The following is a 20044-nucleotide window of genomic DNA, read 5'->3' as shown; positions in this document are numbered from 1 at the left end:
CACATGGTCAACAGAACAGCCCTGCTGTCTTGCAGAACTGATCCAAAGGCTTGTACTCTGCTAACCTCCATGTACCACACAACACATTTTAAAAAGTTCAGTGCTGAAGTGATATTCTTGCAAAAGGCTGTAGTGAGTGTACATGCTAATTTAGCGAAATATATGGATGTATTCGAGCAGGTTATTAGCGGAGGTTGGAGCAAGTGACAAACGCAAGGAAGAAAATAGCCGATTGCTGTTGGAGGCTGAGGAACACAGAGTAATTGTCTTTTACAGAGATGCATTTGCTTTAAAAAATGTGTGCTCGTCGTGAGTAGGGTTGGGGCAGAGCGGAATCCCAGAGGGTCTGAAAACTCAAAAGTTAATTGGATCAGTCAGTTAAAACTAAGGCACTTGAAGTAAGCAAGGGATCATCTAAGATGTGCTGAGAAAAGTCAGACCTCTAAGACTCATTTAGTTTGACACGTGTTATAGGAAAATAAGTCTCATTTTTAAGAGTTGACCCTCAGAGACATATTGATCCTTTGAGATGGGAATATGTACAATGTAATGCAGAAAACCTGTTTGCTTTTTCCTCTGAAGTTGAAAAGCCCTGCAAAAAGGGTATTGATTAATTTCCTTCCTATAATACCTACTTGATCCCTCTCATTGGCATAATTCCAATGTGCTGGAAGTATTTGTTTAATTCATGTCCCATGGTAGTATGAGACTGGATACTCGGAGGCCAAGCAGATTTTGTATATGCCTTTCACTGGCAGCTTTCTACTGTCTGCTTCTTCAGTGCTCATTGTGTAGCTGTGTAATTATGCTCAAAGGTTGCAGGGGGAGCATGTGTGATTTTTGTGTTGTTTTTTTTTAACCAGCACATCTGTTTAATGCTGTATTAACAGCTGCACAAATTGAATTGGTAATGCAGCATCCAGTTTTAATTTCAGTGAGCAGTTAGGAAAAGCAACCAGTGTAGAAAGGTTGTATCTTGTAAACACCACGCATACGCTCTTCTCTGAGTCAGATTTTGGCATCTTAGGTGTACTGCTTGACACTCAGTCCTGGGTACCAAGCAATTTTGATCTCATGCACATTGCAATGAATAAAGGTTTTTGCGACTGTCTTACATAGGCGGGCTGTGGGGACACAGGAAACAGGCTAGATTAATTCCTCGTAGGTTGCAAAACTGGCTGAAATCCTGTACTGCTGTAATTCTCAATTACTTGCTGACAGCGGGGAAGGATTCATGGGAGAGATCTCATTTGGCTTAATGGTGGAGCAGAATAATTTTGCTGTATTTGCTGGTACAGTTAAACTGGGAGGAACTGCTGGCATGTTGGGAAGACTGGGTTATCATTAATAACATCCTTGCCAACTTGGACTGCAAAAAGACTGAAAGAAATCAAGTCCTTTAGCACAAGCAAAAGAAAAGTCTTCAAATAGTTATGAAGTAAAGGACAGGAATACTTTATTTCAGCAGCATACAGGAAAAGATGCAATAGGTTAATGTTGTAATAAGTTGTACAGCATAGAACAAAGTCTTTAAAGATAAAATATAATTAAATGTAATAGCATGAATTGCTTCATTGTTTAATCATCATAGTCTTTAAGAATGGATAAGGCAAATACTTGTTATGATTGATGAAAACATATTTACATCTGCTTTGCAGCTATACTAGACAACCTCTTGAGGTCTCTTTTGGGCTTGCTTGCTGTTGCTGTTTGGGTTTTATTTGTTTGCACTTCTATAATGGAAAGAAGAAAAATTTTTAAAAACCCACCACACTCTTAGAAATGTTCTCAACCCACCCAAGTAGCTCATCTCTTTGTTCTTTACCCATTCAATTCTTAACAAATGAAAGATGAAAGAAACTACAGCTTTGTAACCTACTTAAGTGTTCTCCATGAAGGGAGCATAGACACTGAAATTCAATTATTTTTTTCTTTGCAGATTACGGGACGACAGAATTAGGATAGAAAGGATGGAAAAACTGCATTTTGAATACAGCCATGCTTTCCAGATGGTTACTGATTTTTATGCAAAAGAAGTGCCTGATACTACAGGTATGTCATCAGATTTTTACGCAGAAGAAGTGCCTGATATTATAGGTCTGTCATTCAGAACGTCTTTGAAGCATGCATCCTGTTAGCTTTTACATAGATAAGGAATACATGTGGGTGCATCCCATCAGGTCTGATGGACTTGTCCATATCCAATTTATTTAAGTGTTCTCTAACTTGATCCTCCTCTGTTAAGGAGAAACCTTCATTGCTCCGGAATTTCCCACTAGTCTGAGAGGCCTTGGATTCCTCAAGGCACATCCTACCAGTAAAGACCAAGACAAAGGCGGCATTGAGTTCCTCAGCCTCTTCCATGTCCTTTGTCAGCAGATCTGCTGCCCCATTCAGCAGTGGGCCTCCATTTTCCCTTGTCTTGCTTTTGCTGCTGATGTATTTTTAGAAGTTCTTGTTGCCCTTCATGTACCTTACCAGTCTCAGCTCCAGGTGGGCTTTGGTTTTCCTAACTCTGTCCCTGCAGACTTGAACAACGTCTCTATATTCTTCCTGGGTCACCTGTCCCTGCTTCCACCTCTCATGCTCCTCCTTTTTAATGTTTGAGTTAATCAGGAGCATCTTGTTCATCCGTGCAGGCCTTCTGCCACCTTTGCTTAATTTTCTGCACATTGGGATCTTTTTTGAGCTTATAGGATGTGAACCTTGAAAATTAACATTACTTAAATAGACATTAATCCAGGGCTGGCATCCCTTTTTTTTCATAGCTTCAAGATGTATGTTTAGACAGATATAAAAACTGAGGGAAATTATTCACCATCTGAAATGTTTCTTCAAGTCCTTCTTGTGTGTTAACACTCTAAGAATAAAAGAACAGCTTTAAAAACCATCTCTGAAAAAAAATAACTAAATAGGGTTTTAAAAAATACCATTTTATGTTGAGATATCATGGAGTGAATTTTCCTATTGTTCCTGCTGGAACAGGGACTGTAGCAGAGCACTGTTCAGAAACACTATCAAATACGAACAGCTCTCTCACAAAGATGGAACCATATTTTGCCGAGTGGCCAAGGTAGATAGATCATCAGCACATGTGCCATGGCCTGTTCATTCCTTTTAACTTGCACAGATGTTGCCTGCAGTAATGGAGATTTTAGAATCCAGTTCTTAAGTTTGTATTTTTAGAAATTTCTTATGCCAACAGTTAGTCATTTTTATGAAGAAAAACCTGTGGAGTCAAATGTATTATGTTTCATAATGTGTTTACATTATTGTAATATTCTACATCCTTTGGAACCATAAATATTATTTTGGAACTTCACTTGTATTGATTTATAGATATCATAGAACACTACACATATATTACAGATTTCTGTTTGATTAAATTGAAAAATACATTATGCTTTTTCTAAAATACATAAATAGTAAACAGGGAGTTAACAAGAAAATAACATTTTTTTTTTTAGGTCCTCAAAAACTATCTGTAATACTAAGCTTGGATAAGCCTGTTATTTGTTCTCTGGCAGCAGTAATTGCATACCTCAAAGAATTTAATTTAGAAAGGATGCTTTACAATCCAAGGTAAGATGCCTTATGTAAACTTCCAGTTCAAAGCACCAATGCACGTACCAGTGTTATCTTCTAAGTTTTTTAGCAGACAACTTCCCTTCAAGGTAATGAACCCAGCTGCTATATATTAGCAGTATATATAGCTGTATGTATTATACAAACATAATCTTTGTAAAAACTATACCTTACATTTAAGCTCCTAATCAGAACTGAAGGAATCAAGTGGTTTTTTTTAAGTGGTGTTTCATGAAAATCTTTGTGAAGTATGTTTGTCTGGATGTTACTATCAGTAATATAAATGAATATGTACTGCTGCCAAGTGTTATTGAAAACAAGGTGCAAAAACTGGTAGATAACTAGGGGGGAAATTTTCAAGTTTGTTAATCAATATCACCCATCATATCTCAGCCTCAGTTTTACTTTGTGAACAAAATTTGGGGCTTTTTGGCAGCTTTTTAGAAAAGAAATTTAATGCTGTAATTTAGCTTTGCAGATGCAGTTTTATTTTGCCAGAAGTGTGTAATAATTTTCTCTTTCTATAGCTCTGGAAGCAGGTATAAATGCTAATGTGTTGCAATGTTCAGACAGTACACAGCAGGTCTATTTGAGTTGGTGAATCTAGTTATCAATTATAAAGAGAACAGACGTTCAACACATCCTGGCTTTCTGAAATATCCCTTCTGTTGGCTCATTGATAAACTAGGAGGGGGGGAACAATCATGCAAAAAGTTGTTGATAGACTGTCACTGTTTGTGCAAAGTTGCTACAAAAACAGACATGGAAATCATCTTGTCTTCCCCTAAGTGGTCCCAACACTTAGGCTTGTTAGATATGCTCAAACGAGTACTCAAAATTCATAACAGGATTATGCAGGTGGAATCAAATGAAAATGGGAAGATATTGCTACTCAAGCATCTTTTTATCCTGTCTTGCACAGGTATAAAAGATTGCTATGCTACCTGGCTTAGGTTTGAAAAATAACAATGAGGCTTATTAAATGCTTTATTAAAACAGCTTTTTCTGTCATGGATCCTGTGCAAAATGGTCTGTTCGTTGTCTTCAATATTCCTCTGTCCTGTAAGTAGGCAGGATTTAACGAAGTAAATCTGACTGCAAACTGGAAACTTAGAAATATATGGTGTCAGTTGTAGATTGTTCACCTGTTGTATGAGATTCCTAGAGTCTGAAGCCTTATTTTGAAGGGCTCACTACATTACCAGTTCTTTTAAATGCAGCTGCATTTAAAAAATGAACTGCAGATGTCAGCTTTAAACATTTTTCAGGTATCTACTAATATATTTGGGTTTTCTGGATTTTGGAGTGGATTTTCTTCCTTAACTTGCCCTTTCCCTCTCCAAGTACTATTAAAAAGTTAACAAAAAGGGTTCTTGTGACATCTTCTAAGCCGTCTCCCTTGCCTCATCCATGGTGTTCTAGCACTGTGGTGTTCCCGCTCATCCTGTTTGGTTGGCTTTTTTTTGAATGCTTGGGTGGCGAAGCAGGAGCTGGAGAAATCTGGTTGTGAGAGTTTCTGAAGAATAAAGTGAAGTTCAGGGAAATCCCATTCCATGGTACACTTGCAGATCACTATTGTCGTGGTGCCTTATGTGCAATCACACGTAAGATGAATGTTCTTTCAGATGGGGGAAATACAAAATCCATCTTTTTTGTAGAAGTAATTCAGTAGCAGAGAAGAAACATCATTACATGAAGGCTTATCTAGCAGCAGTCAGTCACATTTGTAGTAGCTGCATCTTAAAATCAAGTATAATTACAGACAGGGAAGGAAAAGCACTAAATCTTAGAGTTGGTATTTGCTTGCTGAAGGTTGCTCCGATGGACTTTATGTGCAGGTATGAGCATCTGAGAGGAAAGACAATGAGCTACTTGATATCTTGGTGATACGCGATGAAGAAATAAAATGCGTTCTTTGAGATAACTGTGTTCCTGGGCGCAGGAGCTTGGATTCTACTGTATTTATTTCTAAAGCCTTTACTGCTTTGTCTACCCAATACTGCATTCTGCCTGCTGATTTTAGTGTGTCACATATGTTGAAATAGTGAGCCAAATACTGAGGCAAACTCAACTTCAATGTTTTTCCTAATGCCAGCAAATTACTACCTAAATACTGAAAAGGGAAAGCCTTCTAAGCAAAGAGTGTCAAGCTCATGGTTCTTCTGTGATTCTTCAGGAAATAGAAGAGATATACTTTCGTTGCACTGTCAAGTAACTTAAAATTCCTGGGAGAATTCAGGTCAGTGAGCATACGCTGATGAGTCAGTGGGCATGAAGTCGGAGTTGTGAGATAGTTTTCAGTTTGTTAATGAAAGTGACACAGATCTGGATGAAGACGACCTATTTGATAGGAAGAATGACAAAAAATTCCTTACACCTCTGTACCTTCTTTGGATAAATGCTCTTCTCCCAGCTGAACAAAATTCCAGCTCAATTTAATAGAAAGAGTCGTGAAACATCACGTAAGTTATGAGGTATCCTCGTTACTGGGGGAGAAACAAGTTTTGATTTAATATTTAGATGAAGCTTTTAAATCCACTTTTAAGATCCTAAATAAAGCAAAATATTAAAAAGAAAAAAAGATTTCTGTCGCAGCAGGACCCTGGGTTATGGCTAGACTGCATTAGAGCTTTAGCAGCAAATAAAAATAGATTTAACAGTCAATGATACAAGCTTTTTTTAATCAATGTGTTCGAATACCTTTACATACTGGGAGACCTGTATTGGCTTTTCACGAGAAGTTATTACACATCTAGCAGAGGTTTTCAAGTACAGCTGAGTACCTGGTTTTGCTTGAAAAATAATCATTGGCAAAGCAGTTGCTGGGAAATGTGTCTCGGTGTATTTTAATGTTATCTACATGTTTTCCAGCATATTGGAGACAGAAGAGAGAGAATGTAGTTCTTAAATTTTGAACAGGGATACATGAACTTCAAGAACAGCAGGGAATGGAAGAGCCAGCTATCTTTCTGAAGGAAGGGAGCAGCTTTGGGATTGGAGAACTACCAGCAGTGAAGAAAGAAGACAGAGGCAGAAGTGAGAGAGGAGAAGGGAGGGTTAAAATGGCTTTGAGGAAGGAGAGGAAAGAGAGAAAGAATTCAAGAGGAGAAATGTTTGATTATAGTTTAGAATAGGTGTGGAACAGAGTTGGCAAGATGAAATGAAGAGAGAAGTCGAAAGTTTTTCAGCTTAGAATGGTAGACATCCTTGAATTTTCAGGGAAAATGTCATGGAAATTGAGGGAGTGATGTTCATAAGGCTTTCATATCTCTTGGATGCTGATGGCGTCAGAAATATCAAGTATACAAAACAACTCATAGGTTTATTTACCCGCTGTCCCTATGAGAAAGGGAGAACTGAAATGATTTTGGGAGATTTCAAACTCAGATCAGGAGCATGAGGGACTGAAAAAGGAAGGGCATGGTTTTCAGACACTAAGAAGAGGTGCTTAGCAAAGGATTTGCTGTCCTTGAGATGACAGAAGAAGAGCAGCAGGTGGGACCTCTTGCACTCTGGACATTTGGAGCTCAGGAGTGCTGAGGCTGTGTGCAAGGAAAGCGGGCTGAGAAAGTGCGGACATCTGGGTACTACAAGGTTGCAGGCCCACTCCTTGGGATGAGTTCAGTGAAGAAAACAAATCGTAGAATCACAGAATCATTTTGGTTGGTAAGGACCTTTAAGATCATCAAGTCCCACCATTAAACCACCACTAAATGATGTCCCTCAGCGCCACATCTGCATGGCTTTTAAATCCCTCCAGGAATGGTGACTCCACCATTGCCCTGGGCAGCCTGTTCCAGTGTTTGACAGCCCTTTAGGTGATGAAATTGTTCCTAATAACCAATAAACCTCCCCTGGTACAACTTGAGGCCATTTCTTCTCGTCCTGTCCTTTGGTACTTGGGAGAAGAGACCACCACCCACAAGACGACTAATAGACTGGACTCCTGTCGCATCAGGGATCCAGATCAGAAGGTCTAGCCCTGGGGCAATATTGGCTAATGTATTTAAAACTGGTTAATTAAATACAAAACATAGTCTGGGCTTGATGTCCTTCTCTACTTAGACTGTGGTAAATGTCTTTCATACCTAAAGAAAGCCAGTGCTTCTGAGAAATGGAGAGACTTGTTTTTACTCCTTAAAGCTGAATAGGGATTCCTGCAACTCGTGTCTAAATATATAGGTTTGTTCTGTAGTTTATTCACCCTTAGAAATTTCAAAGACATGGACTGCAGAGGTCTGTAAAAGGTAATTGAGCAAAGAAAATGTGCTACTTAGTAGGCTTTCAATAGAGTGCCTTGCAGCTTCACTGGAAAGTTTTTACAGATTTGCGAAATTAAAGTATTTGAAACCTACTGATCTGAGTAACACGCATTCACTTAGGCTAGGTTGCTGAGTATGAAATTATATGTAATATCTCCTGTGGAGAGAATAGTGATTAAAGCATAAAAAGTGCCCTTCAGTGCAAGCTTCTCAGGAGGCAGAATGACCGAGAATATCCAGTTTTACAGGTAACGCATATGAATTGAAGTCTGGGGATGTAGTTTATTGCCCTAAGCAATCATAGTAACTCTTTTAATACTATTCATCAAGTGTGGCTTTGCTCTGAAAAGTCATTTTATGAGTAAGAACCTCTTTCTCATGAGTATCCCCCCAAAGTTTCCTAAATCCTACTAGAATCACAGAATCACAGAATCACAGAACGTTAGGGATTGGAAGGGACCTCGAAAGATCATCTAGTCCAATCCCCCTGCTGGAGCAGGATTGCCTAGACCATATCACACAGGAACGCATCCAGGCGGGTTTTGAATGTCTCCAGAGAAGGAGACTCCACAACCTCTCTGGGCAGCCTGTTCCAGTGTTCGGTCACCCTCACCGTAAAGAAGTTTTTCCTCATATTTATGTGGAACCTCCTGTGTTCCAGCTTGCACCCATTGCCCCTTGTCCTGTCAAGAGATGTCACTGAGAAGAGCCTGTCTCCATCCTCATGACACTTGCCCTTTCCATATTTATAAACATTAATGAGGTCACCCCTCAGTCTCCTCTTCTCTAAGCTAAAGAGACCCAGCTCCCTCAGCCTCTCCTCATAAGGGAGATGTTCCACTCCCTTCATCATCTTCGTGGCTCTGCACTGGACTCTCTCTAGCAGTTCCCTGTCCTTCTTGAACTGAGGGGCCCAGAACTGGACACAATATTCCAGATGCGGCCTCAGCAGGGCAGAGTAGAGGGGGAGGAGAACCTCTCTCGACCTGCTGACCACACCCCTTCTAATACACCCCAGGATGCCATTGGCCTTCTTGGCCACAAGGGCACACTGCTGGCTCATGGTCATCGTGCTGTCCACTAGGACCCCCAGGTCCCTTTCCCCTACGCTGCTCTCCAACAGATCTGTCCCCAACTTGCACTCATACATGGGGTTGTTCTTGCCCAGATGCAGGACTCTACACTTGCCGTTGTTATATTTCATTAAATTTCTCCCCGCCCAAGATTGTGTCTCTCTTTGTTTCCTCTTTTCATTTTTCTTGGCCCAGATGACATGATCCTACCTTGCCTTGCTCCTCAGTGGTGGAATTGCCAGCTATTTCCATCACTTGTGTTTTGTGCTGTTCAAGTACTTGAGACAGTTGCAAGTCTGTTCATTGAAACTAAGGTCACACTGTAATCTACAGAAGGAATTATTGCATTGTGATCCAGTTGAAGTGATCATGAAGGGGCCTTTTTAATGATGCAGGAGATGGCTGATAGCAGCACATTGGAATTTCTCACAAGGAGGGTGTTGACACCCTTGCTTCAAATCCAGCACTGACTTCATATTTGTTTACAGACACCTTCTTATGCCATTTGGTCCCTGAATTCCCTACAAAGAGTCTGTCTTTGTTCACATTTTTGTCAAGTTCTGATGCCAAGCTGAAGGAAGACGGGGGTATGGAAGCAAAACATGTTCTGTGCTGTGACATCTGGAATTGTTGGTTGGGCATATACTGCAGTTGATCTTGGCTATTATTCATATACTATAAGCTCTCAATCGCAAGGGTTAATAGCAGGGTGGAGTAACTCAGATAAAGGAAACACCTGGATAATATAAAATACACATAATTTATGCTGTGAGAACAACTTTAACATATCTGAATCTGAAAGAATAGTAGATATACTCTGCAACGGAGCAGAGTTAGTTGTCTTAAATACTGACGGAGAGCAAGCTTGCTGTGAACAGAATATTCTCTGTCTAAAGTGCTCTGAAGCCAGGTGAAGTGGGGAAACACTAGAGCCAGTAAATCCACAATCTTGGAACTCACTTATGGGTGATTGAGGGTTGATAGAAATGGCCAAAAGCATCCTTTTCGCTTTCAGGAAGAGATGGAAAGGCATGGTTCTATAACCCAGCTGGCTTTAGGAGATCACAGAATCACAGAATCAACCAGGTTGGAAGAGACCTCAAGGATCATCGAGTCCAACCGTTGCCCTGACACCACCCTGTCAACTAGACCATGGCACTAAGTGCCATGTCCAGGCTTTTCTTAAACACCTCCAGAGATGGTGACACCACCACCTCCCTGGGCAGCCCATTCCAATGTCTAATAACCCTTTCTGAGAAGAAATTCTTCCTGATGTCCAACCTGAACCTCCCCTGGAGAAGCTTGAGGCTGTGTCCTCTTGTCCTATCGCTAGTTGCCCGGGAGAAGAGCGAGCAGGATTTGTTGTTGATCATAAGGATTGGGATCCAAGCAGAAATCATTCGTACTTAATTTTTGCCAGAGTTAGCAGTTGTGACTGAAGATAATTAAAGGAAGTATTGCTTTGTTGTTTATAATAGTGTACTTTGGAAAGTGCTGCTGCTTTTGCCTCCAAGATTTTGTTTTTCTGGTCAACTTCATTGGTTGCTGGGATAGCACCTAGAGCAGAAAAATTATGACTACGGGTACAGTTCTGAGTCAGCTGTACTTCCAAACTATCATTGAACTTCTTGAGGGCATTCAGTTGAATCTACTTTTTTTTTTTTTTTTTTTTAATTCTGTGGAAAATACTTATAATTTGACCGATAATTTAGGAACAAATTTGCTAGCAGGCCCAAACACCTGCATACAACATAAATATATAACATTAGTCTCTGAATATTTCGTGTTTATGAAAGTTTTAGTGCTGTTTTTTTTTAATATAGCAATAATGCAGCTGTATGTGCCTAACAGAAAAGTTTGAGCCTTTTAGTGCTCCCCCGGAGAGTTTAAAATTGAATGTACTGAAAAAAATTATGTGAAAAGTCAAGAAAGTGGTTTTAAATCCTATCCAGCAAGTCATTCTGTTTAGTCTAAGACAATGGAGAGTGTCCTAGATTTTGTGCAAAGGGCAATCAGCAGTATGATTAACCTAGACAATCATGACTTGATTTGTCAGAAGCGTTTAGTGAGGGTCTTGCACTTCACTTCATGGTTCCGATTACCACATGTGTATGTCTGAGACTGAAATAATTTTCATATCTAATACGATAACACGTCTAATGCAATTATTCTATTAATGTTGATTCTAAACCAACACACCTTTGGGTTGATCTCATCCTGTTCTGTTAGGGAGTGTCAAAAAGTCAAGTAATTCTCATCATGGTTATTTCATATTAAAAGTGAAATCAAATAGTTTAAACATACCCTATTTTTATTTTCCTAAATAGTTGCACTAATAGCCTATTTAACTTTGTAGTAGTAGTAAAAACTAAGAACATGTATTTTGGTATGCTGCTTTGATGATGAGTTGTGTTAAAAGCCTGTTCCACTCTCGAAGTATTAATTCCTAGTCCTATCCCTGACCCTAATCCTACAGTGATCATAATAGAACACTAACAAAAGCACATACTACTTCAATTTCGTTATAGACTGAAGAAGGGGTAATTCCTTAACCATTTAGAGCTGGATTTTATTCTGATCTTTCTCAGAGTCATTGTAGGAAACTGGGCTGCGAGTCATAAATCTTGTTTTCCCAAGCAATAAATTAAAAGAAGTTAGTAGTGTTCAGTTCTTTTATTTATTTGAATAGATTTTAATTCCTTGCTTGATTTTTATTTTGCATAAGCAATGAATTCTCTAATGTGAGAAACTTGACAGTGTTTCACCATTACGCCTGTGCCCGAATTTAAAATATAACATACGAAATTCCTCTCCCCAGCAATTTCAAACGGTTGTCAAGTGAAACTGAATACATGTCAATTAATGGGACAACAATGAAAAATCTCGAAATTTTACAGAATCAGGTAAGGACACATGTAATGTTTTTCTAATAAGTGCTGAGATTTTCACAGCTGTTTGACATACTGTTTGCAATGAAGTTAGTTAATTTGCAAATCTCACCGAGAAGGTTTAGATTATTTTAAATGGGATCAATCTGAAGGAGGATCACTATTTCAGAGGCATAAATGAAATTTAACCTGCGCTGGCTTTTAGTATGAGTAAGGAACCTTATTGCATTTCGACTAGCAAAGAACTTTCCTAAAGTTTGAGTTCTTGAGCAACTGTAGTTAAGTGACATGACTGCAGTAGGGTTTGCTTTTTTCTTTTTCTTTTCACAGACCTTTATGCACAGACTTAATTTAACTTGTTTAATTTATTCCAGTCATTTTCCAGAAAGGTTTTCTGACTAAAGGAAAAATGTACTTAAATTTATCTTATGACTGTTGGAGCTACTTTATGTAAAGCGTTGTTGGTGAACAAGATCAGTAAACAAACATGCAGTTGCCCTATCTTAAAGCCTAAACAGAATGTTTTAGTGTGGTGAATATCCTTTCACTACGTTGATTGTTCAGTTAAAAATAATTATGCTATTTTTATTATTTTAGACTGATATGAAAACAAAAGGAAGCCTACTCTGGGTCTTGGATCATACTAAAACTTCCTTTGGGCGTCGGAGATTGAAGAAATGGGTAACCCAGCCCCTCATGAAGAGCAGGTGAGATAGTTCTTTATCTTGGGCTAAATATGTATTTTAAAATTATGATGTTGAGTATGCCCAATGTATTTATTTTTCCTGAAGACCTGAGATCCATAGTAGAATTTACACAGGAAATATGACAGAAGATGTGGACATTATATATAGGTTTGAAAGAGTTAAACCGCTCTGTTTGGGTGCAGAACATCTAAGTAGTTCAGAGTAGTAGGTTTGGAGCAAGTTAGAAATTCCTATGCAGAAATCAGACTGGGTACCATTCTAATTCAGTATTCTTTTCCAGACAATGGATGAGGATTACCTGCTATTGGAACAGGTTTTATTCCTAAACTTCCCAATTAACGTTTGGCATCCTTTTTGCTTCACAACCGTTTGCATTCTTAATGTATTTAATTTACTCTAAAGTAGCTGTGGATGTTTCTGTTATCCCTATATACGATGTATTGCATGTGAAAGTATTTATTTTTGTTAGTTCTGAAATGTGATGATTGTTTGTTCACTCTTGTATTTTGAGCTATGCTTTAGAAATGCTTTATTTTGTAATACTATCATGCTTGTTTTTACCTGTCTCTGTTTTGAAATGGACTCCATCTTTTCTGATTTCTCTTTGCAGGCTTTATGGGACTGTTGTACTTGAATACGTAGGAAATAACAGTATTGAGTCCATGGAATGTTTGTTGCCTACATTTTAAGCTTTTTGGATCTATTCGTTTGAATGTGCATTCTCTGAGCATTGTCAATGTAGAGTTTTCTCAATTGTCACTTTTTTTCACTTCAGCTGTAGCATACAGAAAATCCTTTTGGTTTGGTTATCTAAAATAACTTTTCCCTCTGTTTTACTCTTGTAAATATATTAAGCAGTTTTAATTTTTATTAATTTTTTAACAGTTTTAAATAGTGAGGTATACCAATGTTTTAGTGTCTTGCTGCTGGCAATTCACAAATGTTTCTACAGAAGCATTTTTTTCCTTGTCAAATTTCTAATATGTTAAAGCACTGTACTCCTGAGACACCGCTGCTTAATTTTCTTATTGGCCTTTTTGTAAGAATTTTTTCTCAGTAGTGTAAGAAAAGCACATAACTAGTTTTCCCTCCTATTTTGTTAATTTAGAATATTGGAGACCTTTTTCATTTTTAGGAGCCCTACTGGTTAGACTGCTTCATGCTGCAGTTTCTGGCAGGGATTTAAGGAGCTGATGTCAGTATACGTTTTTATTTTTTAAAAAATCCTTCTGATAATGGCCTTTATATATCTTACCCACTTTAAAGTAACCATCCTAAATAATATTAGACTTTATGGAAGTTAACTACATGCCTGGTGTTCACCTTAAAAGCATATAGATAGAATTTCTGGGTGACTTTACAGGAATAAATTGAAATAAATTAGTTTATTTCTTTTCCTGCCCTTGAGGCACCTTACGACCTTTTGGGAATTGTTTGTAAAGTTGTCAGCGGGGGGAGCCAGAGCACAGGCTCTGTTCTGGTGTGGTGGCAGCACTGAGGATGGGGACCTGAAATGGAGTGTCTCTAACTGTTTTGCTCCCAAATGATCACATATGTGATGCAGCAGGTGAAATAACATTCAAGAGTAAAACAGATAGAGTTCTTATCCAGACACAGAGAATAGAAAACTGCTTGTCTGGGGACTCCAGACCTTCTTTCTCAATCAGTAAATTTAGTTTAAATTCTCCCTTGTCTCAGTGCAGAACCAGCTTTACAAGTTTGCAGTTTTGGTTTCTTTTCTTTCTCCTCTGCTCTTTGCTACTTCTAGAGATTGATACTTCCCCTTTCAGCCTTCGTTCTCAGTATGGAAGGTAGTTCTATGGTTGGAGATGACCGTACTCCTCAGTTGAAGCTAAAAAAGCTATTTTGTTTCTGCGTGTTACTCCCTTTCTGATTCTTAGTTGTAATTTCATGTACTTAGTGCATCAGACCTTCGGAAGTATTGTTTCCAGTAGCGCACACAAGTGCACTTAAAGAACATTCTGTAATTGTAATTCACCTATGCCTCCTGGAGTGACATTTTCAGAGGAAGTAAATTTCTGTACTGCATCTTTTCCAGTCACTGGGTAGGTGCATTTTCCTTGGTGTATCAGAAAGTGAGAGGGTGTAATTACTGCTTTATGCCTTATAGTTGAAAATCACTTGGGATGATGACGAAATTTCCAGGGGAGAAACCATACACTAAGTTGAATAAAGGCAGAATGTGTACAGACAGCTCATCTGGGCAAACTTGAAGATATCCATTAGATCATTGGTGATGTAATACATGTAGAGACTTCCAAGAAGAGGTTTTAAGCATTAGGCATGTGCCATTTCGGAAAAAAAAAATTAATGGCTTAACCAGGGAAGGTGTAATGTCGTCACTTATTCACCTACCTGCACAAAGATGATGAGATAAGAATGTATGAGTCATGGAGGACTGAGCTGTTTAGGAGGAATCGGGAGAGTAATTGTTTTTTGTAGGAGTTATATCTTTGTGGATTACAGAAGTGTTATCTCACCTTGCCTATCTTGCCTTTGAAGTGTAAGTTCCATTGAGTGCCCTTCTTGCCTTAACTTCTGTAAGGGGAGTGGAAAGAAAAGAAAATAGAAAGCTGAGTTGGTTGGAACATTTTTGACTGAATGAAACGTTGCCTGTGAGGCAATGGAGTTTCAGCAGGAGAAGGAGTAGAGCTGTGTATTATCATACACAACAGCAAAAGGGCTAAGGACTGGTCTCAGGATAGTGTTGTAACACAGTGTGATCTTTCTGTCTTTGTATGGGTGCAACGTTTAAAAATAACTTCTTTCCTGATGCAAAATTCATCTCTGAACCTCTGAAGTTGATGTGAAACAGTCATTGCTTTTTGAATAGCTGCAGGAAGAGGATAAGCTTAACATCGGCCTGGTTAAGCAGGCTTGGGTCTGGTTTGCATCTTTCTTGTTTTGTTGTTGTATGTTATGGATATGTTGTCCTATGGTAGTGGTGTAAAAGAAAGTGTAAAGAAGTTGTTGCCCTGCACGTGGACAATCTGAAGCCTCATCTCTGCAAAATGTCTTTCCTTGTCTCTGTTATATCCATGGTTACTCCTTCCCACCCTCATCTTTGCATCTCCCTTTCCTGTTCCCTAAGTGTCATGACTGGCTCCAAGCTGTAGCAATGCTGCTTGCCCAGTCTAGAGTCCAAACAGAATAGACAACTGTGGAACAAATACTGCATCCTTTTCCTTGTTATGAATCTGTGGCTGTGCCTTGCTCAGCTGTTGATTCTTGCACAATTTGTAGGAAATCTGTTTCCTGGAGATCAAACAAACACCTTCCTTGACCTTGTCAAGGTCGGCTGGAATGGCACAAAGATTTCAAAACTGAAAAGGGCAGATGAGTAGCACAATTATATGGAGGTTTATTATTTCCATATTAGATCAGACTGTAAAGCTAATAAAAGTTGTGACTAGGTGCTTGAAGTAGAACTTGAGATAAATGATGGATGTATCATACCGAGCAATTTATAGCTGCTGTAGGGGCATATGTGTAGAATTCCATTCCTATGCAGAGAACTCTGTGGCCCGTATATATAGAAAGCATTGCATAAGAGAGATTGTTTTGTTTTTTTTTTTTTCTCCTTAGTCTGTTCCTGGAGAGGTAGAATATCTTTTAAATATCAGTGGGTGGACATCAAGAAGTGTCATTTCTAGTACTGTAGCCAGGGAGAAGGTAGAGACTTTGCTATATAAGTGGAAGATAACCTGGAAAATGCTGGTGTTTGCCTTTGTTGCAGAAGTGCCTAGTTAATGAGTTAAAGAAGTATTTAGTACAAAATTTTAAAAGCTTAGGTGTGGGAGGTGGATAACTGGAAGTGATAAAATGTTTGTTGTACGTGTGATGTGAACATACTAGTTTGCACAATGCTCTTTCTCTCTTTGTGATGATACCTACTGTTTTTTAAGGGTGTTTGTGGTTTGAAGTAGCTTAAATAGACTGAGTGATCCGTAAGTACCTAAATTATATTTCTCTAATATTCTATTGACTCTCATAGTTTTTTAATATGTTGCGTATGATGTGCAGAAGCTAATGTAATGAGGTTAATGATAAGATTATGGAGAGCAGAATGTCCTAAACATAGAGTTTAGAAGTCACGCAGGTTCCATCACGGAAAGTCTGCCGAGGGATTTGGGGTGAATAGGCTTTGTCCTTGTCAGCTTCTCTTGAAATAGGAAAAAAACCCAACCTTCTTGCCCACGCACAACTTCACATCTGTGTTTTGGGGATACGTGTGTCAGTTCTGGTGTGCTGCAAGCCACAGAGTATGCTCAATGTACTGGAGCAAATGTAGAGCAAAACATTAACATTAAAAACCTCTAACATGATGTAGTGTGACATGGGAAACGAATGGTGGTCAAAGATTTCATCAACGTTTTGGGCCTCTGCTGTTAACAGAGAACTTTTGAGTTAGAAGTTTGCAATGCCCACCCCACCTGGAGGTCCGAGGTCCCTCTCCCTGCTTTCAGTGTGGACCCTGAGCCGGTGGCAATGCGTAGCCACAAGGCTCAGCGTCTTCTCAGTGCTCCCAGTGCACTCCCATGTCCAGCACCCTGCTGGTATTTCTGCTGCCGGGGCCATGGAAAAAGGCTGGGAACAGAGGAGTTTCTCTTAATTCCTCCAGGCCATTAGTAGAAGTCCAGAAGCATGGAATTGATTAGTTAAAAAGTATTCCATCCCATATCAAATACATGGCAACGAAGCCTCTTTTTGGGTGCTGCAAGGGGTATCAGCGAATCAAACATTTAAAGCTCCGTTAAGATGAGCTCACCTTTTTGGCCCCAGATTCACCCCAACCTGTCAATGTATTTCAGCTTTACTGCAGTGTAATTCATGTTCTGGTCTCCAAGACACACTTTGCCAGAAGTTAATATGGGACTTTAATGATTGGAACTCTGTGTAGTTCCTTGCCTGCATTTATTTGTAGTCAATTTATACTAATTTGATCTTTTTCTCGTTAAAGCTGATGTTTAAATCTCAAGGAAGGAGAAAGATTGTATGTATTTAGAGAGTTACCAAAAACATTTTAACCTTTGCTTTGCAGGCTAGACAAACCAAATTGTCAATTACCCCTCAAAAACAGGATTTCCATTTTTTTGTGTGATTCTAGTAGCCTTTGTTGTGTCCCATTTCTTCCAGTTCCAGATGAGATGATGATTTTATTGAGGCTGATTTTGAAGCCTTGTAGGATAGTATTAATATTTCTATTAGTCTGAATATACTTTGCTTGCAAGAGCATAGAATGACTGTAGCTTTAGCAAATTCGGAACTGCACAGTTCAGAACTGCATACAGTTCCTTATCTACAACTAAAGAAGAGAAAGAGTGTAAATCAGTATTACTAATGCGACATGACTTTTATTGGGAAGAGATGTACTGTAGAATTGGGAAGAAGAGGGTCTCTTTAGAGTGATGCTGGCAATGACATGTCTTTCCTAATATAAAAATAGCTTGTTCTAAATCCTCTCACTTTGGATGTACTGAGTGCTGTTTTATTTGTACTTCTCTACACAAAGTACAGTCCTAAACGAAAGTCTTTCAAGCTTGACTTTGTCCTTGTTCCCATAATTAAGAGATCTGTGCAGTAAAACAAACTACCTAAAGGTCTTTAAAGAAACCCATCTTAATTCAGAGTTAAACTGGTTCCCATTTGATACCATCATCATCCAGAGCTGGGTTAGAATCTTGCAGCGGTGATTTAGGAACAAAATCCATCCATCCTACAGCAGAATTTCACAGGATAAATTTTCCTCCCAATAATAAAGATTCTATAGCATCAGTGCCAACGTAAAATGCACAAATGCTGGTTACAGCATATGCCCGAGATCTCAAAATTGTTGTAGGAAAGAAAAAGATTGCAACATCATCACATGTATTCATTCATTCTTGCTAGCTGTGTTTTGCTACCATTGAATGCTGTGTCTAACTCCTTATAAATGTAGTAATCAGGCATTCATTCATGTTGGCTAAAGTAGCTAACAGCTCCCTTTTTTTGGCACAAATAGCTGAAATATATTGTGTGTGAACATAAACAAAAGTGTTTGATTACCATTTGCATATTTTATACGTTCTCCTAACAGATGTGAAGACAAAGTTTATAGTACTTGTATATTGCTGTTAAGTATTTGAGCTCCATTCAGGAGTATTGTCTTCTTGTGGCTGCATGTTTATTTAGGGGAATATTGGACCTCTCTGGAGGGGTATGAGACATTAGGAGTTTTGAGAGTAAATTACTCTGATTCTCCTGCATATAGGAAAACAAGTGAACAGATTCAGAAGGATGTTGAATTTTCTTAGGTTTCATTTAAATTTCACTGTAGTATTTATGATTTAGTTACCCTCGTTTGTACTTTTTAATTGCTGCTAATGCGTAGAATTACAGCGGTCACAGCACAATTTAACAATTCAAGATTTATCCCATAAAGTTAGCCAGATTCTAACTTAGCCACTTAAGTAAAAAAGCCAACTGCAGGCTGTTTTTTTTTTGTTTGCTTGTTCTTTAAAAAGACATATACAGTTTATTGATTGCATAGTGGTAAGTCTAAGACAGCTTTGAGTTTTGATGGCTTTAATTGCTTGTTATGAAAGAGCGTAGTCTAAAGCAGAAAACACTCTGTACTATTTAACATGGCCTTTAACTTGATCAATTCTTATAAATTCTTCGTTTGTAAACTGTGTTCTGAAGGAAGGTCAAGAAAAAATGGGTAAGTGAGGCAAAATACAAAGCAACAGAATAACCTTCACCTTGTCCTGTGTTTGAAAGTAGCCAGTATCAGAGGAGGGAGTGAGAACAGGGCAACTGAGTAATGTTACCTCCCCAGAGCACTCTCTCCGCTTCCAGCAATTTGCAGTTCAGAGACTTCCTCAGGCACAATTGATACCCATGTGTATCTTGCATTTTCCCAGTGTTTAAGTAAGACATTTTCTTTCTTTGAAATGCTGTAGTTAGGCAGGAGGCTTCTAGGCTCTGATCTAGATAATATGGTTCATGGAAAGCAATGTTTGTTCTTTCATACTCTTCATTATATTTTTTTTCAGGTGTTGGGTTCTTGTGACTGGTAGTTTTACATATCACTGTGGTCTCTAAACAGATTGAATAAAATAAATTTCAGTTTCATACATTCACTGTACTTGAGCTATGTCCTTACCATGATGAATGAACTCATATTTTATGCATTTATCATATGTTAAGAGACTTCTAATAAATTTGTATTTATTTATCTTATGTAAAAATAAAACTTATATGACTGAAAATTTTCTGCAGTTCTCATATAGTAGTTACATTATCAGTTTCACTCGGCTTTAAATGTAACGATACATCATCATATCTAAAAATGTTAGATTTGCTTCACGGTACAAGAGAGAAGCAGATCTGTTAGCACAGTAGGAACCAGCAATGCCCTTTAGATTATTAAGATGTTCAGATGTTAATTCGGTGCAGTGCATTCATATCTGCAGCCTTCTGCTTTGGCAAAATAATTTTTAGTTCAGGATTCAAATATTTTCGTATTG

At 38.5% G+C, this 20044-nt stretch overlaps 1 protein-coding gene across 4 annotated transcripts in view; it reads left to right on the top strand.

The window, feature by feature from the left end:
* The window catches only part of MSH3 (mutS homolog 3), a 143747-nt gene that overhangs the window by 40776 nt on the left and 82927 nt on the right, over positions 1-20044 (top strand). For all 4 annotated transcript variants that reach the window (XR_011050092.1, XR_011050093.1, XM_068423375.1 and 1 more), the window contains exons 9-12: positions 1940-2052; positions 3468-3582; positions 11739-11823; positions 12406-12515. Coding sequence is in view for 2 of the 4 variants with exons in the window: in XM_068423375.1 (XP_068279476.1) it covers positions 1940-2052; positions 3468-3582; positions 11739-11823; positions 12406-12515 (423 nt within the window). In the remaining 2 variants the exon portion in view is untranslated. The remainder of the gene's footprint in view (positions 1-1939; positions 2053-3467; positions 3583-11738; positions 11824-12405; positions 12516-20044) is intronic.

Source organism: Nyctibius grandis, chromosome Z (assembly GCF_013368605.1).
Source record: "Nyctibius grandis isolate bNycGra1 chromosome Z, bNycGra1.pri, whole genome shotgun sequence".
In the NCBI taxonomy this organism is placed as follows: Eukaryota; Metazoa; Chordata; class Aves; order Nyctibiiformes; family Nyctibiidae; genus Nyctibius; species Nyctibius grandis.
The sequence above is the reverse complement of the archived record's forward strand: the minus strand, read 5'-3'. Positions and strand labels throughout refer to the sequence as shown.